The sequence below is a fragment of the Eptesicus fuscus genome, chromosome 19, assembly GCF_027574615.1.
Source record: "Eptesicus fuscus isolate TK198812 chromosome 19, DD_ASM_mEF_20220401, whole genome shotgun sequence".
Taxonomy (NCBI): Eukaryota; Metazoa; Chordata; class Mammalia; order Chiroptera; family Vespertilionidae; genus Eptesicus; species Eptesicus fuscus.
Genome location: NC_072491.1, coordinates 45,120,823 through 45,136,889, shown reverse-complemented (window position 1 = coordinate 45,136,889; position 16,067 = coordinate 45,120,823). Strand labels below are relative to the sequence as shown.

General features: G+C 39.4%; 1 protein-coding gene across 4 annotated transcripts in view; it reads right to left on the bottom strand.

Annotated features, from left to right (window-relative positions):
* The window catches only part of FAM91A1 (family with sequence similarity 91 member A1), a 44,691-nt gene that overhangs the window by 22,234 nt on the left and 6,390 nt on the right, over positions 1–16,067 (bottom strand). For 2 of the 4 annotated variants that reach the window (XM_054708330.1, XM_054708328.1), the window contains 11 exons: positions 13,836–13,893; positions 13,089–13,156; positions 11,973–12,086; positions 10,300–10,390; positions 9,845–9,907; positions 6,101–6,207; positions 4,665–4,703; positions 3,824–3,936; positions 3,273–3,388; positions 2,329–2,441; positions 1,620–1,706 (listed from right to left, as the gene is read on the bottom strand). In XM_054708330.1, coding sequence (XP_054564305.1) covers positions 1,620–1,706; positions 2,329–2,441; positions 3,273–3,388; positions 3,824–3,936; positions 4,665–4,703; positions 6,101–6,207; positions 9,845–9,907; positions 10,300–10,390; positions 11,973–12,086; positions 13,089–13,156; positions 13,836–13,893 — 969 coding nt within the window. Of the gene's footprint in view, positions 1–1,619; positions 1,707–2,328; positions 2,442–3,272; positions 3,389–3,823; positions 3,937–4,664; positions 4,704–6,100; positions 6,208–8,331; positions 8,389–9,844; positions 9,908–10,299; positions 10,391–11,972; positions 12,087–13,088; positions 13,157–13,835; positions 13,894–16,067 lie in introns of those variants that run through there. The other 2 variants (XM_054708329.1, XM_054708331.1) reach the window with 2 other exon arrangements.

Sequence of the window (16,067 nt, the reverse complement as noted above, 5' to 3'; positions counted from 1 at the left end):
AAGAGGTCCCCTGGTCTCTGTGTCCCACGGCACCGTGCAGGAACAATGATCGCTGCAAGCACCTCTGAGAGAAAGCCGCCCTCGTGTTCTGGCCCGATGCCAGACAGTCTAGTTTCTCCCCGTATGAGTCTGGGTCCCCAGAGTCTCACCCAGAACTGGAGTTCAGAGCAGTCGGGAGCTTGTAGCTCCCTCCCAATTGAAAAAGACAACAGCGTATCCAGTTGCCAGCCCCTTTCCGCACGCGCCTCTGTACCTCCGCACTTCACCTCCTTCCAGTCTCAGTGTGCTTTTTTCTTTCCTTCTAGTTGTATAAATTCCACTCAGCCAGCCTCCCCGTGGTTCTGGATGATATCCATTTTGTCTTTTAGTTGTAGTTTTGAAGTGGTTGGGCGAGGCAGCAAGTTCAGGTGTCTACCTATGCCGCCATCTTGGTTCCTCCTCCAGAATTTATTCTTATATTCTTATTTATTAATTACTAAAAGCCCAGTGCACAAAATTCATGCACTCAGGGGGGGGGGTCCCTCAGCCTCGCCTGCGCCCTCTCACTGTCTGGGAGCCCTTGTGGGATGTCTGACTACCGTGGAGGCAGGAGAGGCTCCCGTCACTGCCGCTGCACTCACCAGTCATGAGCCCGGCTTCTGGCTGAGCGGCGCGCCCCCCTGTGGGAGCGCACTGACCACCAGGGGGCAGCTCCTGCATTGAGCATCTGCCCCCTGGTGGTCAGTGTGAGTCATAACAACTGGTCATTCCACCGTCGGGCCGAAACCGGCTCTCCGACATCCCCCGAGGGGTCCCAGATTGCGAGAGGGCACAGGCCAGGCCAAGGGACCCCACCGGGGCACAATCGGGGCCATGGAGGGACGCAGGAGGTTGGCCAGCTGGGGAGGGATCACAGGAGGGCTCCAGGGCGTGTCCAGCCCGTCTCACTCAGTCCCGATTGGCCGGACCCCAGCAGCAAGCTAACCAATCAGTCAGAGCATCTTCCCCCTGGTGGTCAGTGCACGTCATAGCGACTGGTCGACCGGTCGACTGTCTGCCCCCTGGTGATCAGTGCACATCATAGCAAGCGGTTAAGTGGCCTTAGCATACCATTAGCATATTACGCTTTGATTGGTTGAACGGACGAACGGACGACTGCACACTTAGCATATAAGGCTTTTATTATATAGGATTGTATTATATGCCACACAAACAACTGTAAACCTACTTTTGCCCCACCCTGTATGGCAGGATACCCAGAAACATTGTTCCAAATTTAAGATAGGTGGAAAAAAAACTTCAAATGAAACTGCTTAAGAGATTTTAGAGAGTCCCACATACATACATAAAGGCTATTTTAGAAAAATGCAATTTAAAAAACTACACTAGACTAAGATTTCTATACCCTATTTCTTCTTTATATCAAATTAGGCTGTTAGATGAGATAGACAAATCATTTTTAAAATCACAAAATTTATTCATCTACTCAATTATGTTTAAATCTCAGTGACTACCACAGTGTTCAGATGGAAAATGAGGTAGGAACAAACAAGAATATACCAAAAATCTACATAAATCAATAACAAGCAAAAATATGTTCCAAATGCCCTGAGAGCCCATAGTCAGCAATCTAGACTTACCTTTTCCAGTTCCACAAGAAAGCTGTCCAGAGACTCATCTGAGAGTTTGCCAACTTCGAACATGGTGACTGCATGGCTTTTCAAGTTCTGCAATAAAGCAAAAACAAAAACACTAAAATGTATTTCAGTGTCTTATACAAATCACTCAAGTTCTAGTTTTCCCATTTTATGCTGCGCATAGCATCTTATATTTATACTAGAGGCCTGATGCACGAAATTCATGTAAGAGTAGGCCTTCCTTCCCCCGGCTGCTGGCACCAGCTTCCCTCTGAATTCCAGGACCCAGGCTTCCCTCTGGCCACCTGCAGGCACCCGGGACCCGGGCTTCCCACCAGCCGCTGGCAGGCACCCGGGACCTGGGCTTCCCACCAGCTGCTGGCAGGCACCCGGGACCTGGGCTTCCCTTGCATCCCAGGCTTCATCCAGAAGGTCGTTCGGTCTAATTAGCATATTACGCTTTTATTATTATATAAGATTATGCTTTCCAATATATTTAAACTTAAGGGTGGGTGAGGTGACAGTCTGATTCTTCTAATTACAAAAGTAACCATCACTAAAAAGTTACTATACTCCTCTAAGAAATATAAAACAAAGGCAGTTATGTTTTCAAGAATAAATCTAGTACTTATAAAAAAGACAGAGCATTGAATTATTTTATATCTAATCTTTACTTGAAACATTTTTATATTTGAACAAGAATTTGACTTACTGGTGAAAGATTTCCCATCATTAAAAAGGCAGTGAGAGTTGAGTCAAACAGAAATGCAATACGCTTTGTATATCCTGTAGACAAACTTAAACTGCTTACACTGGCTGTGTCGGCTGGGGAAAAAAAATCGTAATTTAAGATTAAGTAAATGAAAAGTATACTTTGCTTATCTTTTGGAATGAGAATGTATTTAATTTTACCTTTATTTAATAATCAGAAAGTATATAATTAAGTATAAGCAATATTGTCAACCTAAGAGGTCCCGGTACTATCTCCAACATAAACAACCAAAAAATAAACAAAACAAAAAACCCCACATATTTTAAAGGCACTCACTTTTGTAGTCAATTTTTTGAAAAGCAATAATGAACCAAGACTTGGTAACTGCCAGATGAGTAAGACCAACGAGCCTAACCTCTTCAGACGAATCACTTGGGGGAGAATTGGGAGCCCATGCTGTGCTCCGCTCCCCTGGACATAAAACCAGGCGCGGCCTCCTCACTCATCCCCTATGCTTCGCCTCCCTTTGTGGAAGCCCGTGTGATGGCCTTCCCTCACTCACCAGCTAGCTAGCTCTTACTCGTTCTTAGTCCAAGTATCATCTTCTCCCTGAGGCTTCCAGAACCTCTCTAGGCAGTAAGAGGGCTCTTCTTTGTTCCCACAAGCACTGCAACACTTCTCACATTGTGATTTCTGTGGCTGCACTGCCTTCTCTCTCCCTAGACTTAATTCTTAGAAGGAAGGTACCATATTTTTGTCAATTTTATACCCTTAAGACCTAGACCAGTGCCCAACATATTGGTAAGTACTCAAAGACTGCATCTTGAATGAGTGAAATCTAGAACAAAACTATAAAATAAGTGTAGAGTCCACTCTGTGGATGTATGTGCTGACACACGCCGTATCTGTAGAGAGATTCCAAATTAAACTGAGGGAATGCTGACCTGGATCCTCCTGACTGTTTGTATCAGTGTCAGTAGCCGAAGACGCTTCCTGTACAGGACTCCTGCTTTCCCCGCCATCCCAGGACAAGAGCATCCTCTGTGGATCTAAAGTACTCCTATTGATGAAGAAATCATTCAATTTTTAAAAATCATAGGATTATATAAAAGTAGCTAATGAAGTCAGTACTTAAATTATAAACACCCATCTAAATCCAGACATTTTCAAGCCTGAAATTGAGACGTAGCCCCAAAATGCTGTGCCTCATAGAACAAGGGTTCTGAACCAAGACCCACGGACAGGCTTCAGGGAATTCGAGAAGCCATTAAAATTATACGTGATATATTGTATATGCTTTTTTCTAGGGAGATTCTTAATTTTCTTCAGATTCTAAAAACGATTCATCACACACACACAAGATTTTTTAAAAAGACCACTAATATACAGGGTTCACATCAAATGACAGAGTGAGTAAGTAAAATTTTAGTATGTAAGACTATATGTTTTTTTCCAAAAGAAAATTCTAATATCTCATACTAAATAAATGAGTTACTTTAATCTGTTTATAGATGGAACATTTTTCCACGATGAATGAAGTTGATCCAAATTTATTACTTGTCCCTTCTTATGGGCAAAGCCCAATCGGCAATACATTGAAACAGCATTCTGAAAGAAAGAAATAAGAAATGAGCATTTAAAATAAACTAGACATCAGAACCTGTGTAGACAAAATAGTATTACAGACTATACCTATAGTGATCCTCAAGCATTTTCACTCCATAAGTAGAAAAAACAATTTTCAGTAGGCCTGTTCGTCCCCTTGACTTCACATGTGTCAGAGAGGGAAGGCATCCAATTTTCCGGCCTGGCCCTCCCTAGATAATGGAGCTGAGATGTTGCTTTAATTATCTCATCACAAGACACCGATCAGCCTGCTTCCTGCTCAGCACAGAGTGTGGGTGCGTCCTCCCTTTCACTCCATGGGGGCCCTTATCTCGCTCTTTTCTATCTTGTGAGCACGTCCTCCGACAGCTAAAAAGAATCTCACTGCCTGTTTCTTGGTAGTTTATCAAGACAAAAATCTATCTATATATATAAAAGACCAAGTGACCGTCACGACCAAATGACTAGTCACTATGATGCGCATTGACCACTAGGGGGCAGACGCTCAATGCAGGAGCTGCCCCTGGTGGTCAGTGCGCTCCCACAGCCAACCTCCCGTGGTCCTTCTCCCCCCCCCCCCCCCCCCCCGGCCACCAGCCCCAATCGGCCCCAACCGCCGGCCAGGCTGAGGGACCCCACCCATGCACGAATTCATGCACTGGGCCTCTAGTATATGATAAAATCCATTCAGTATTTACACTGTAAGTAAAAAGAGTATAAAAATTACATACCTTCACCAGGGATAAGTCTATCTCAAGGACATTTGCAAGCTGGAAAATAAAATAAAAAATTGTTTTACATTGTTAGAATTATCAGCATATTACATGGTTGCAGTAGACACTTTAACTATAATCATCAACATTTTAAATTATGAACAGCTGAAAGACTGAGTAAATTTTGAAATCAGGACTTCTTTCCATATCTCTAAAATGTTTAGAGTAGTATGAATTCAGATAATGACCTTAACAATTTAACCCTTTGCACTCGCTTGCTTTTTTCTCGATTCCTTTATTCTAATGCTAAACGTGTTGAGTCACACTCAACATCCAAGTGCAAAAGGTTAAGATACCTTCCTCTTTAATTTTATCTTATTTAAAATAAGAAAACTCCAAGAGCAAGAAATAGTCTACAATCCTTTTATTATACAGTCATGGGATACTTAAAGACAGGGGTACATTCTGAGAAATTCGACATTAGACACTTTCGTCTTTGTGCGAACATCACAGAGTGTACTTACACCAACCGAGATGATACAGCCTCCCACTGTAATTGTGTGTGCTGTACTTTTACACTGCTGGCAGTTCAGTGGGTTTGTTCACAGCAGCATCACCACAAACATGTGAGTAATTGAGTAATTGTAGTTTAAGCCCTACAGTTGGCTTTTCTTTTTGTAATTAAGTGCCTGGTTTAAGCTTTGATTGCAGGGGCTTACATTCCAAGGAAGTCTAACTGGAATAAACACATTGCCAGGCACTGGACTGGATAAAGAGCGGCGCCACCTCCTACCTGCCCACCCCTCCAGACTCCTGTGTTTTAGATCTTAATTTCTTGACCATTTGGGCTACTTGTTTTTTTCTGCCCACCCTCCGCACCCATCCCACCAACCAACAGGTGCCTTGTACATTCCAGTGACTAAAAATAAGAAACATGTTTCTTCAAAGTTTCCTATTGGATACTGCTGAAGGGCATTTTGCAAAATTGTAATAAGAACCACAAGGGTAGGTCCAGCAGTAACACTGGTTTAGAAAGGGGAAAGTCTGTGGAAAGTGCACAGGTCTAGCTGACAGCATTACTATCCATAGACGGAAACCAGCACAAAACAGTTCATTGTGCTATGTGTGACTTTAGGAAGGCTGCCATGTCACTAGGCCACAGAAAATTTCTCAGCTCCATTATAATCTTATGTGGCCACTGTCAAATATGTAATCCCTCTCTCATGTTGTTACCCGGAGCAAGACTGTGAAGTCCTATAAAAAGTTATTTACCAAATTTTATATATGCAGAAAGTAACTTAAGAATAGTGACTTAAGCATATTAACAGTCCATGATCTACTCATGAACAAGTTTTTAAAACATTTTAACCATATCATTAAATTTTACCTACTTTACACAAACTTAACTTATAATCTTGAGGTTAAATTCTTTCACAAGACGTTGGTACACTCACCTCTGCAACATTAGTATGCTCATCTATTGAAACAAATATCTTATAGAGCAGAGTTTCAAAATAATCACCTTGCACTCGATTCATTACAAAACCTTCAAGAGGAGGAACTAAAATAAACAAAAATAGACTTTTCTCAGTTAATATAATTTTATAAAACAAGAATGTGTAATTCAAATAGCTATTCAAAAGGAGAAACCTCTCACTTAAAAGACTAAATTCAGCTTTTGATTTACTTCACCCACTCAATAACAAGACTCCTAAAGTTAAGGTCATGTACAACCCTGTCTACACAGAGAAGACTGATGGTAGAGCATAAATCCTAGACAGTAATTAATCCCCATGGACCTCTCAGCACTGGAGGCAGAGGAAGTGCTGGAGGTCACGGGCTTGGTAGCAAGGCCAGGGGACTGGGGCTGCTTCAGAATGGGAAGGCAGCAGAGGGGACTGGGCTAAGGCAGAAAACCAAAGGACTGACTTACTAGGCTACCCAAAAAACAGATGGATGGAAAGTATTGGCTCTCTGCCTTTCTCCCATCATGCCCACTCCATCCAGAGAACAGGGAAACACATCTGTGTGACTGCCACCCATCTTTTACCAGCCATTGCTGGTGTAATTTGTCTTTGGGGTTCTCTATTCTGTATCCTCCGCAGTGGGAAGAAGGTCAAGCCTTCCACAGCACAAGACACTGCCCAATCCTGGCTCTCCACACTCACTAGTTCCCTCTCTTTGGTCCAGATGCTCTAATCCAATTTAATAGAGCGCTCTGCCCAGGCAATAATATGTTTCCCTTTACCCCATGGGCACATTTCCCTTGAAAAAATTTCTGAGAGAGCAGAAGTGCTTAGACCATAGCAAAATTTGGGTCTCCCTGTGTCCCCTGACCCTAACACCATCTAAATTATTCTCAACAGAGAAAAACCAGACAAAATTCAAGGGGCCCAAATGAAGACAACGTGAAGAACCACAATGTACATTTCAGGAGGGGTTGTTCACTTCAGATCTGGAACACATCATCTTCTAAGTTAGTGCTACCCATGGTTCCAGTCATCTCAATACTTTGAAGGATCTAAGGTTTCTTTATAGAAATATTTTAGAATTCCCATATTTGATATAATTAATTCTTTTACTACACTCCCAGTTGTGTAACAATTAGTAATAACAAATACTTATTGAACACTTACTAAGTGCCAGACAACTGCCAGGGACTTTACATATACAATTTCATTCAATCCTCTTAACCTCATGAATTGTTCAATGCTATACCCCTATTTTAAAGATGAGGAAACCACAGCACTGGGAGGTTAGAAATATACATCTAGGCAAAAAGAATGAGGGAGTCCTATATGATAAGATATAGAATAGTCTCCAATATATATTGCTTTTTAAAAAATTTATGAGCTAGAACACATAATCTGTATAAAAATAAAACTACACACAAAAAAAGATATATACATATATGCTATGTGCTTAGTATACTTTTGGAAGAATATATAAAAACTTAACAGTGGCTTCTGACTGGGGTGGGAAGCAGATGTTTTTATATTCTTTTGTAAATTTAGAATTTTATATCATAATTACTGCCTATTCAAAAAATATTAATGAAAATAAATATTTTTTTAAAAGCACCTAGGAATAGCCAAGCAAGTTATAAAGAAAAGACACAATGAAGGCCTGGCTATAACTAATATTAAAAGTTACTCTAAGTCACTGTAATGAAAATAATATGGTCCAAGAATAAAAACAAATAAGTGAAGAATAAAGGATATAATTAATCCAATATAGAGGGAAATTAAATATATGACAAAAGTTATACTTCCATTCAGTGGTAATGAGTTATTGAAAAAATATGCTAGCATTTATCCAAGTCCTATGGGTTATCCAATTGAAGAAAATTTAAGTTGGGCCCTTATTTCACATCACCTAGGAAAATAAGTCCAAAACTACAGTTTTAAAAATATATGACAAAGGTTTTTAAGAATTTTTGAGCTGTTTATATAACCTAGAAGAACTCTATCTAAGCATAACAGAAATCTAAAAGCTCTAAGGAAAGGGTAGACATAAAATGTACAAGTATAAAATGTGATGATGGAATAAATGGATTTTATTTAGCAACAGACCCTTTCATAATTATTCTCGTTGAAGTATTTCTCTCCCCACATTTATTTGTTCCACCATTCACAGTACTTGTTTTTTTGTTGAAACATAGCTGGACTGCTTCCTTTGAAGTCACCTTCAGGTGTCTTTTGTGCTGAATTTGATGACTTCCATGTTATCAAACTGCTTTCCTTTCATGGGTTATTCCAATTTGGGGAACAGCCAGAGGTAACATGGTGACAGCAGTTATAATACCATGGGTCTTGTCTGTACCACCAAAACTTGCCAGATACTGTGTGAGCCATGGCAGAACATGACACTGTAATAGAGAAGCCATCCATTCAGCCCTTCTCTGATGCTTCCTTCAAAACTTAGAGATAACCTGAGCCAATATAATATTCAAACTATCAAAATGGACTGAAATGAACCAATCAAAGACCAATCTCTTTAGGTGGATCTCAGATGAGTCAGTCAGTTTATCAAATGAGAGTAGGGACCAGAGTAAAGCTTTCGTATTTTCCAATGGTGACAGGAAGCCACTACCACCTCTGTCTTCCAGAAATTAATTCCTTGTCAAAATCTTTCCAATTTTAAAACTAGTATTTTATTTTTTATAGCACTCACTATAAAGCAGAATTAGTATTTCATTGAGATTTTTAGCTGTCTCCCAAGCTTAAAACAGAATTCATGTCTATACAAATGCATTATTAAAGAATCATAACACATGCTAACACAAATGAAGATCAGTACACACTAGTGCATGATAACCATCAAGATTCAACATGGAAAGGCAGAGAGAAAAAAAATAAAAAATAAACAAAATAAAAGGCTAATATGAAAAAAAAAAAGATTCAACACTGATATGAGGAAGTATTTTTGTAGAAGCTCTATCATCAGCCAATTGTTAATAATAAGGCCATTCCCTGGAATTTTTTTGACACTTTATAACTGATCACACAAATATTAAATACCTTAGTATGATAAAAGATAACACAACAAGAATGCTGGAATATATACTTGTAACATATAACTTAAATGTAACAAGTGCTCCAACAAATTGGTAAGAAATCTAATCTATAGAAAAAGAGCTCCATCCTGTGTTCAAAAATGTTAACCACATCACTATTGTAGCAAAACAATGGAAATAATCTAAATAACCAGCAATACGCGGATGATTTAATGAACTGATGTACCCCATAAGTGTAGAATGAAATACACGAGGGCCTCAATATTGATTTAACTTGGGTAAAGTAGAAAGGGAGGAGAAGATGAAGATTAAAAGGATGGCAGTGACATGAAATATAAGGCACAGATAAGTGGAAATGGAGAATACACAAGTCTATATTACTGAATATATATAAAAGCTGTGATGCACTAAACAAGGACTAAAATGTGACATAAATTTATAAAAACAATATTCTGATTTAGGATTGTGAGAAATTTATCTTAGATTTCTATTACTTTACTATAGTGTGTACACCAAATACTATAAAAATGAAAATAAGGAATACAGAGTAATGAGAAAAAAGTGTTTCTTTGCAAAACTGTAACATCAAAGATCCTAGAATGATTTGTGTCTTACTTAATAGCGTAATAATTCTGTGCCCAGAGCCATTAAAAAAAATAGAAAAATATTAGCATATGCTTACCTGCTATACAACTGTCATCAGATATTGGTACATCCAGATAAATAAATCCTTTGTTATATAAACCTATAGAAGCAAAAGCACCTTCTTTTAGATGGAATACTAAACATTTAAAAAAAACACCTGATTCCTAATTTTCTGTAATAAAGATTCATACAACTGAATGCCATGTGAAAAAGTAAAATAGAAGAATTATAGTTTTCAAATCTCAGCTTCCCTCATATGCACAGAACTAAAAATTTTTCTATGATCCATCTGTATAAATTTCTAGTGGATTTGACTAATTATAGCCACAGTGGAAAACAATGGACTATGGTCACATTTCACACAATAAGGAAATATTACTGTTTAGGAAAATATTACTATTTTTATCTAATTAATAAGTAATTGCTATTAATTGTTGAAGCCTTAAAACACGTTTTTATGTTGACAAAAGACCATTTCTACTAACCACTTACTATGTACTACATTGTAATCTAGTGATCCAGAGAGCTGAGGGCCTGCATCGATGATCTTATCAATAGCGCATTTCTCAGGCAAAGTGCATATCTAAGAAAAGCAAAATATTTTCAATTAAGTTCTGTCCAAATTAACTAATCCATGTCTCCTCAGATCTATTCATGTTTAAACCAATGATTAGATGCTGTTTGTTGAATGAACTTTTTTTTTTCATTTACCACTTCAGAACTCTAACAAAAAAGGTATGCACATAACCATCAATTAAGGTGCCAAAAGATGCTACCAACAGAACTCAGAAAACAAAGTAACTATAAATAACAATATTTGCTGGTAAGCAATCAATGTTCACTAATTTACTCACCTTCTTTGAATTGGAATCTGACTCATCTGTGATTCTGAACCTCTCAAAAATAAAGTTGATTCAAACTCCACATGATTATTCTAAGTAAGAAGTTCACTATCTTATGACATAGCTTGACAACTCCATTAGGAAATACTTATACTGAAACAAAATTCTAAGCCTTCCACTCATTTGACTTATCCGTCCTCTGGGGTAAAATGAAATGCAAACAAACAAAAAATCCACATGCTCACTTACATTTCTTCAGCCACACAGAGATATGATCGACCTGGTCTCTAGGGCCCTTGTCCGTCACCCCACCCCTTCCCTGTACAACATCTCTTCTAAAATCCATAAGGCTCATATCAAATGTGGTATGACCACTGACAACACCATTTCCCTTCATCTTGACACTATCCCCCTATCAAAGCACCTACAACTTCACACAGTAATTAAGAACACAGGCTCCATAGCAAACTGCCTGGGTTAAAATCCTGAACCTTTATTACCCCTATCAGAGGCCTGGTGCACGAAATTCGTGCACAGGAGTGGGGCTGGGATCGGGCCTAAACCGGCAGTTGGACATCCCTCTCATATCTGGGACCGCTGCCTCCTAACTACTTGCCTGACTGCCTGATGACCCCTAACTGCCCACCCCCCGCCAGACTGATCGCCCCTTACTGCCCCCCCCTCCCCGCCGGCCTGGTCGCCCTCAACTGCCCCCCTCTGCCGGCCTGGTCGCCCCTCACTGCCCCCCCACCAGCCTGCTGTTCAGTCATTTGGTCGTCCCTCACTAACTCACTAACCTCCTTGCTGACCTTGTCGCCCCACGCAGCCTGCTGTTTGGTCATTACTGTGAGAGCATCCTGACCAATTTGCATATCACACTTTTATTAATATAGATGACTTGAGCCATCTCTTCAATTCTCAGTTCACATTCCTCATATGTGATATGGGGTACAAATCACACATACCTCTGGGGTTGTTATGAGCAACAAATTAGACAACATAAAAGCACTGGAATAGTGCGAGGCACATTTAAGCACAGACCAAGTGCTCAAAAGTGTTAGCCAATAAGACTGTTGGTAGCTGCAGCATCACATCAATTTATGTGAAACTGCTATCTAATTAAAATCCCCATATTGCACATGAATCAAGTCAAGTCTCCCTCATTATTAAAGAGTATCTTGGGAACCTACCAATATTCTAGTCTAATAAGGTTATTTAAATTTTTTATCTTCTTCAAGAAAAGAAAATAGTGTTACTTTTTCAAAAATTAGAGAAGTACAATGAAAAAGTTTTAAGAATAAAAATAACTTATAAGACAACTACCTTTATGTCGTCTTCTGTGATATATCCAGCCTGCACCACCCACCACGCCTCTATGGCAATTTCTACCGGCTTTACTGGGAGAAGATCACGAGCTGTTTTCCTTCTGAAAAATTTCTGCAATAATACAATTTGCAATTGGTCTAAATTTACTACTTTCTTTTTTATCAATCCTATATGAAGACTGTTTCTAACACGCTAATAACTTTTTAAATTCTCATTTCTAAAATCTGTTATTCTAGATACACTGAATGCAGAAAATAATCTCAAATTATTTTAAAATAAATTACTAATCATTAAATCTGGATCTAAATCCAGACTAAAATGAAGCTCAGGATGTGAAAATGCATTTGGAAAAGTGTACTCACTTCACCCACTAAGTGAACCCTGGGAGTAGAATGAGCAAGAAAAAAGACCAGCAGAACAAAATTAATTTTAAAAAATAGCCCAGCCGGTGTGGGTCAGTGGTTTAGTGTCAACTTATGAACCGGGAGGTCATAGTTTGATTCCCTGGTCAGGGCACATGTCCAGGTTGTGGGCAGGAGGCAGCTGATCAATGCTTCTCTCTCATCACTGATGTATGTCTCTCTCTCTCTCTCTCTCTCTCTCTCTCTCTCTCTCTCTCTCTCTCTCCCCTCCTTCCTCTCTGAAATCAATAAGAATATTTAAAAAAATAAATAAAAAAATAAACTGTATGTTCTATGCCTTCAATTGTTTTACTTAAATAATCATTTAAGTGATAGCCTAGAGCCGTGGTCGGCAAACCGCGGCTTGCAAGCCACATGCGGCTCTTTGGCCCCTTGAGTGTGGCTCTTCCACAAAATACCACGGCCTGGGCGAGTCTATTTTGAAGAAGTGGCGTTAGAAGAAGTTTAAGTTTAAAAAATTTGGCTCTCCAAAGAAATTTCAATCATTGTACTTGTTGATATTTGGCTCTGTTGACTAATGAGTTTGCCGACCACTGGCCTAGAGAATACTAAGTTTTTGTACCGTTTCTGTAGGAAGCATACTTTACTTGATCAGAGAAATTACAATTCATTATTTCTAACAATTAAAAAATTAATCAGACTGTGATCAGGAGGACAAGAAATGAGAAAGCAAGGGAAATGACTAACTTACTTTTGACGATCTACACTGATTCATCAGATCGATGTACTGGTTTCTTCCTATGCCAAGAAGCCTTAGACCTGGAAGGAAGAGCCTGTCCTTTACACACTTTCAATACACCTTGGCATGTCAGGACACTCAGTCTTTTAGGGAAAAAACCTTGGCTTTTGTTCATCTTTTGATTATTGGTTGGCAATATCAAATTAAAAGGAATTCTTCAAACAATATAAAAGAAAATGAAACTGAGAGAAATGAATTCAAGTAAACACTATTGACAATGCTAAATGAGAACATTTTTTAAAAGCAGAAGTCCTCCCAATTTCAGGAAGTCAAAGTGTACTTCTCAGCAAAAGTTTCTTCTTATACAATAGAACTATGTCCCATTTCAAATATTATACACTTCATTAAAATAAGCATAATAAAACACCAGCAACTTGTTAGTTATAATTGTGTATCATGCTGTAAAAACATTATATACAAGTTTTCTCTCCTCATCTGATACACAACACAGCCCAAGTATCGGAAAGAACTTCGTTCTCTAGAAATATACTAGTTCCATTTTTCTGATTTTAATACTCCAAAATATTCTTCTTAGACATTTAGACTAAATCTTACACTTGACTTGTATCAACAATGATGCTTGCTGTTCTCATCTTTCAAGTGTTTCAGGTTAAAAACACACATTACGATACTGAACAATAGCATGCATACACAAGGACATACTAAACATTACCACCTTCAGCATGATTAAATACTTACAGTCAGCAGCAGTAAAATTGGGCAGGGAATCATAACTTTTCTCACTGTTCATAATATCCTTTTTAAAGAAAAAAAATTTTTTTAATGCAAAATGTCCATAGATAAAAACATGTGTCTAAACATGTAGTTCTATAGCAAAAAAAGGAACAGTAACTATTACATGAAGCACTGAGATCAGAGTTTGGCAACCTAAAGCATGTATGCCACACAGTGGCACTTACCACCTGGCCTCCCCACCTAATAACTGCAGATCAGGCTTTCGGGTCTGGGTTCCTCACAGCACTCTCTATGAATCCCACACAGTTGCCTTGTAACTTCTGCCCTGTGGGAGCTAAGCGAGGAATACCTCTAGGAGAGCTCAGGATTCTAACCTCTCTACACTTCATGCCTTATCCTAGACTCTTACCCTGAGAAAAGGCCACGCAATGTGTCACAGCTCCATCAACACACATCTAAGACATGTACTACCAGCAAAGTGTTTGACCACACAGTCATCTCTGCTCCTAGAAGTCCCAATCAGCTGTAAAGTTAAACTGAGGACCCAGCTCCTTCCAACTCCCATATGCTTTTTAAACCAACTGTTTACTGTGGAGATAACACCCATTTTCAACCCCAAAGCTATACCCAATGGTGTGAGAACAGAAATCAGCAGCAAGCACCTGGACATAACTGAAAGCTGGTAAGTGGGGCAGAACTTCCCTCTGTATCTCCCCCAAACCTGTGGACAACACCAGAACTTCCCTCTCTATCTCCCCCAAACCTGTGGACAACACCGGAAATATAGCCAGAGAAGCAACAACGATTCTACTTACTGATTAGCAGCCACCTCCATTGTGCTACTCTGGTTCTCAGGAAAGGGACTGACAGAAACCTAGGCTGTCTGGCCTCAAGCTTTACTTTGTATTTCCTCCAAAATAAGGACACAGGAGACAGGGGACGTAGAAGTGCCCATGAATAAAGAGCGTAAGGACATAAGCAGAGGGAGCAAACCTCACTATTACTATAGGTGCCCAACTCCTTTAGTTCTAGGCTTCTCTCTGTTCTTAAAGTGGCAAATGAGCACAAAACAGTAGCACTCAAATATAATCAAGCAGCAAATGAATACTAGGTAAATGCTGCCAGTCTTTACAAAAAGCTCAGTTTTAAAAAGTATATAACTGGTATTTACAGTTATTCAACAGAGGCCTAAAAACTGCCTTTGGAAAAAGGCTAACAGTTTAACTCTGCAGCTAATAATCTGAAGTTAATAATTACAAAAAGATTAGCAGTCTGACACGTGTATTATATAACACTAGATCTATATCATCATTTATTGTTGCTATAGTTAATAAACAGCTAAGTACATTGTTTCTCTGAGCTTAATGTTTAATCTGTCACCCACATTTTTAACCTTAGTCATGCAATAAATGAAATAAATGTTATACAAACTCTGCTAACATAAATGGCTGATTAATGTTATCTATCTATATATATAAAAGACTAATATGCAAAGTGTCCCCACAGGAGTTCGACGGGGAGTTCTATAGCTCAGTATGATGTGCGCTGATCACCAGGGGGCAGCGCGAAACAAAGGCAGGCCCTGGCCGGCAGCTGGAGAAAGGAGGACCCAGCCGACAGCCAGAAGGAAGGCCCTGGCCAGCAGCCGAAGGCCCCGATCAGCCCTAATTGCCGGCCAAGCCTAGGGATCCTACACATGCACAAATTTCAGGCACCGGGCCTCTAGTAATAGCATAAAAAAGAACAGCCCTAGCTGGTTTGGCTCAGTGGATAGAGTGTCGGCTTGCAGACTGAAGGGTCTCGGGTTCGATTCCAGTCAAGAGCACATGCCAGGGTTGTGGGCTCGGTCCTCAGTGGGGGTGTGCAGGAGGCAGCCAATCAATGATTCTCTCTCATCATTGATGTTTCTATCTCTCTCTCCCTCTCCCTTCCTCTCTGAATCAATAAAAAAATATTTTTCTTAAAAAAAAAAAAGAACAAATAAAAACAGGTACTGTGAAAATATTGAGAATGACAACTACAGTGGAACCTCGATTCTTGAACTTAATTAGTCTGGAAGGCTGTTCGAGATACAATTTGTTCAAAAACCGAATCATTTTTTTCCCATTAGAAATGTAAATTGAATTAATTTATTCCAGACCCCCAAATGATTCCACTTGAACCTTGCTAGTATACACTACATGTCTAATGTACTGTTTAATTTATAAACAAACACTTTCTTAAAGTTATCAAACC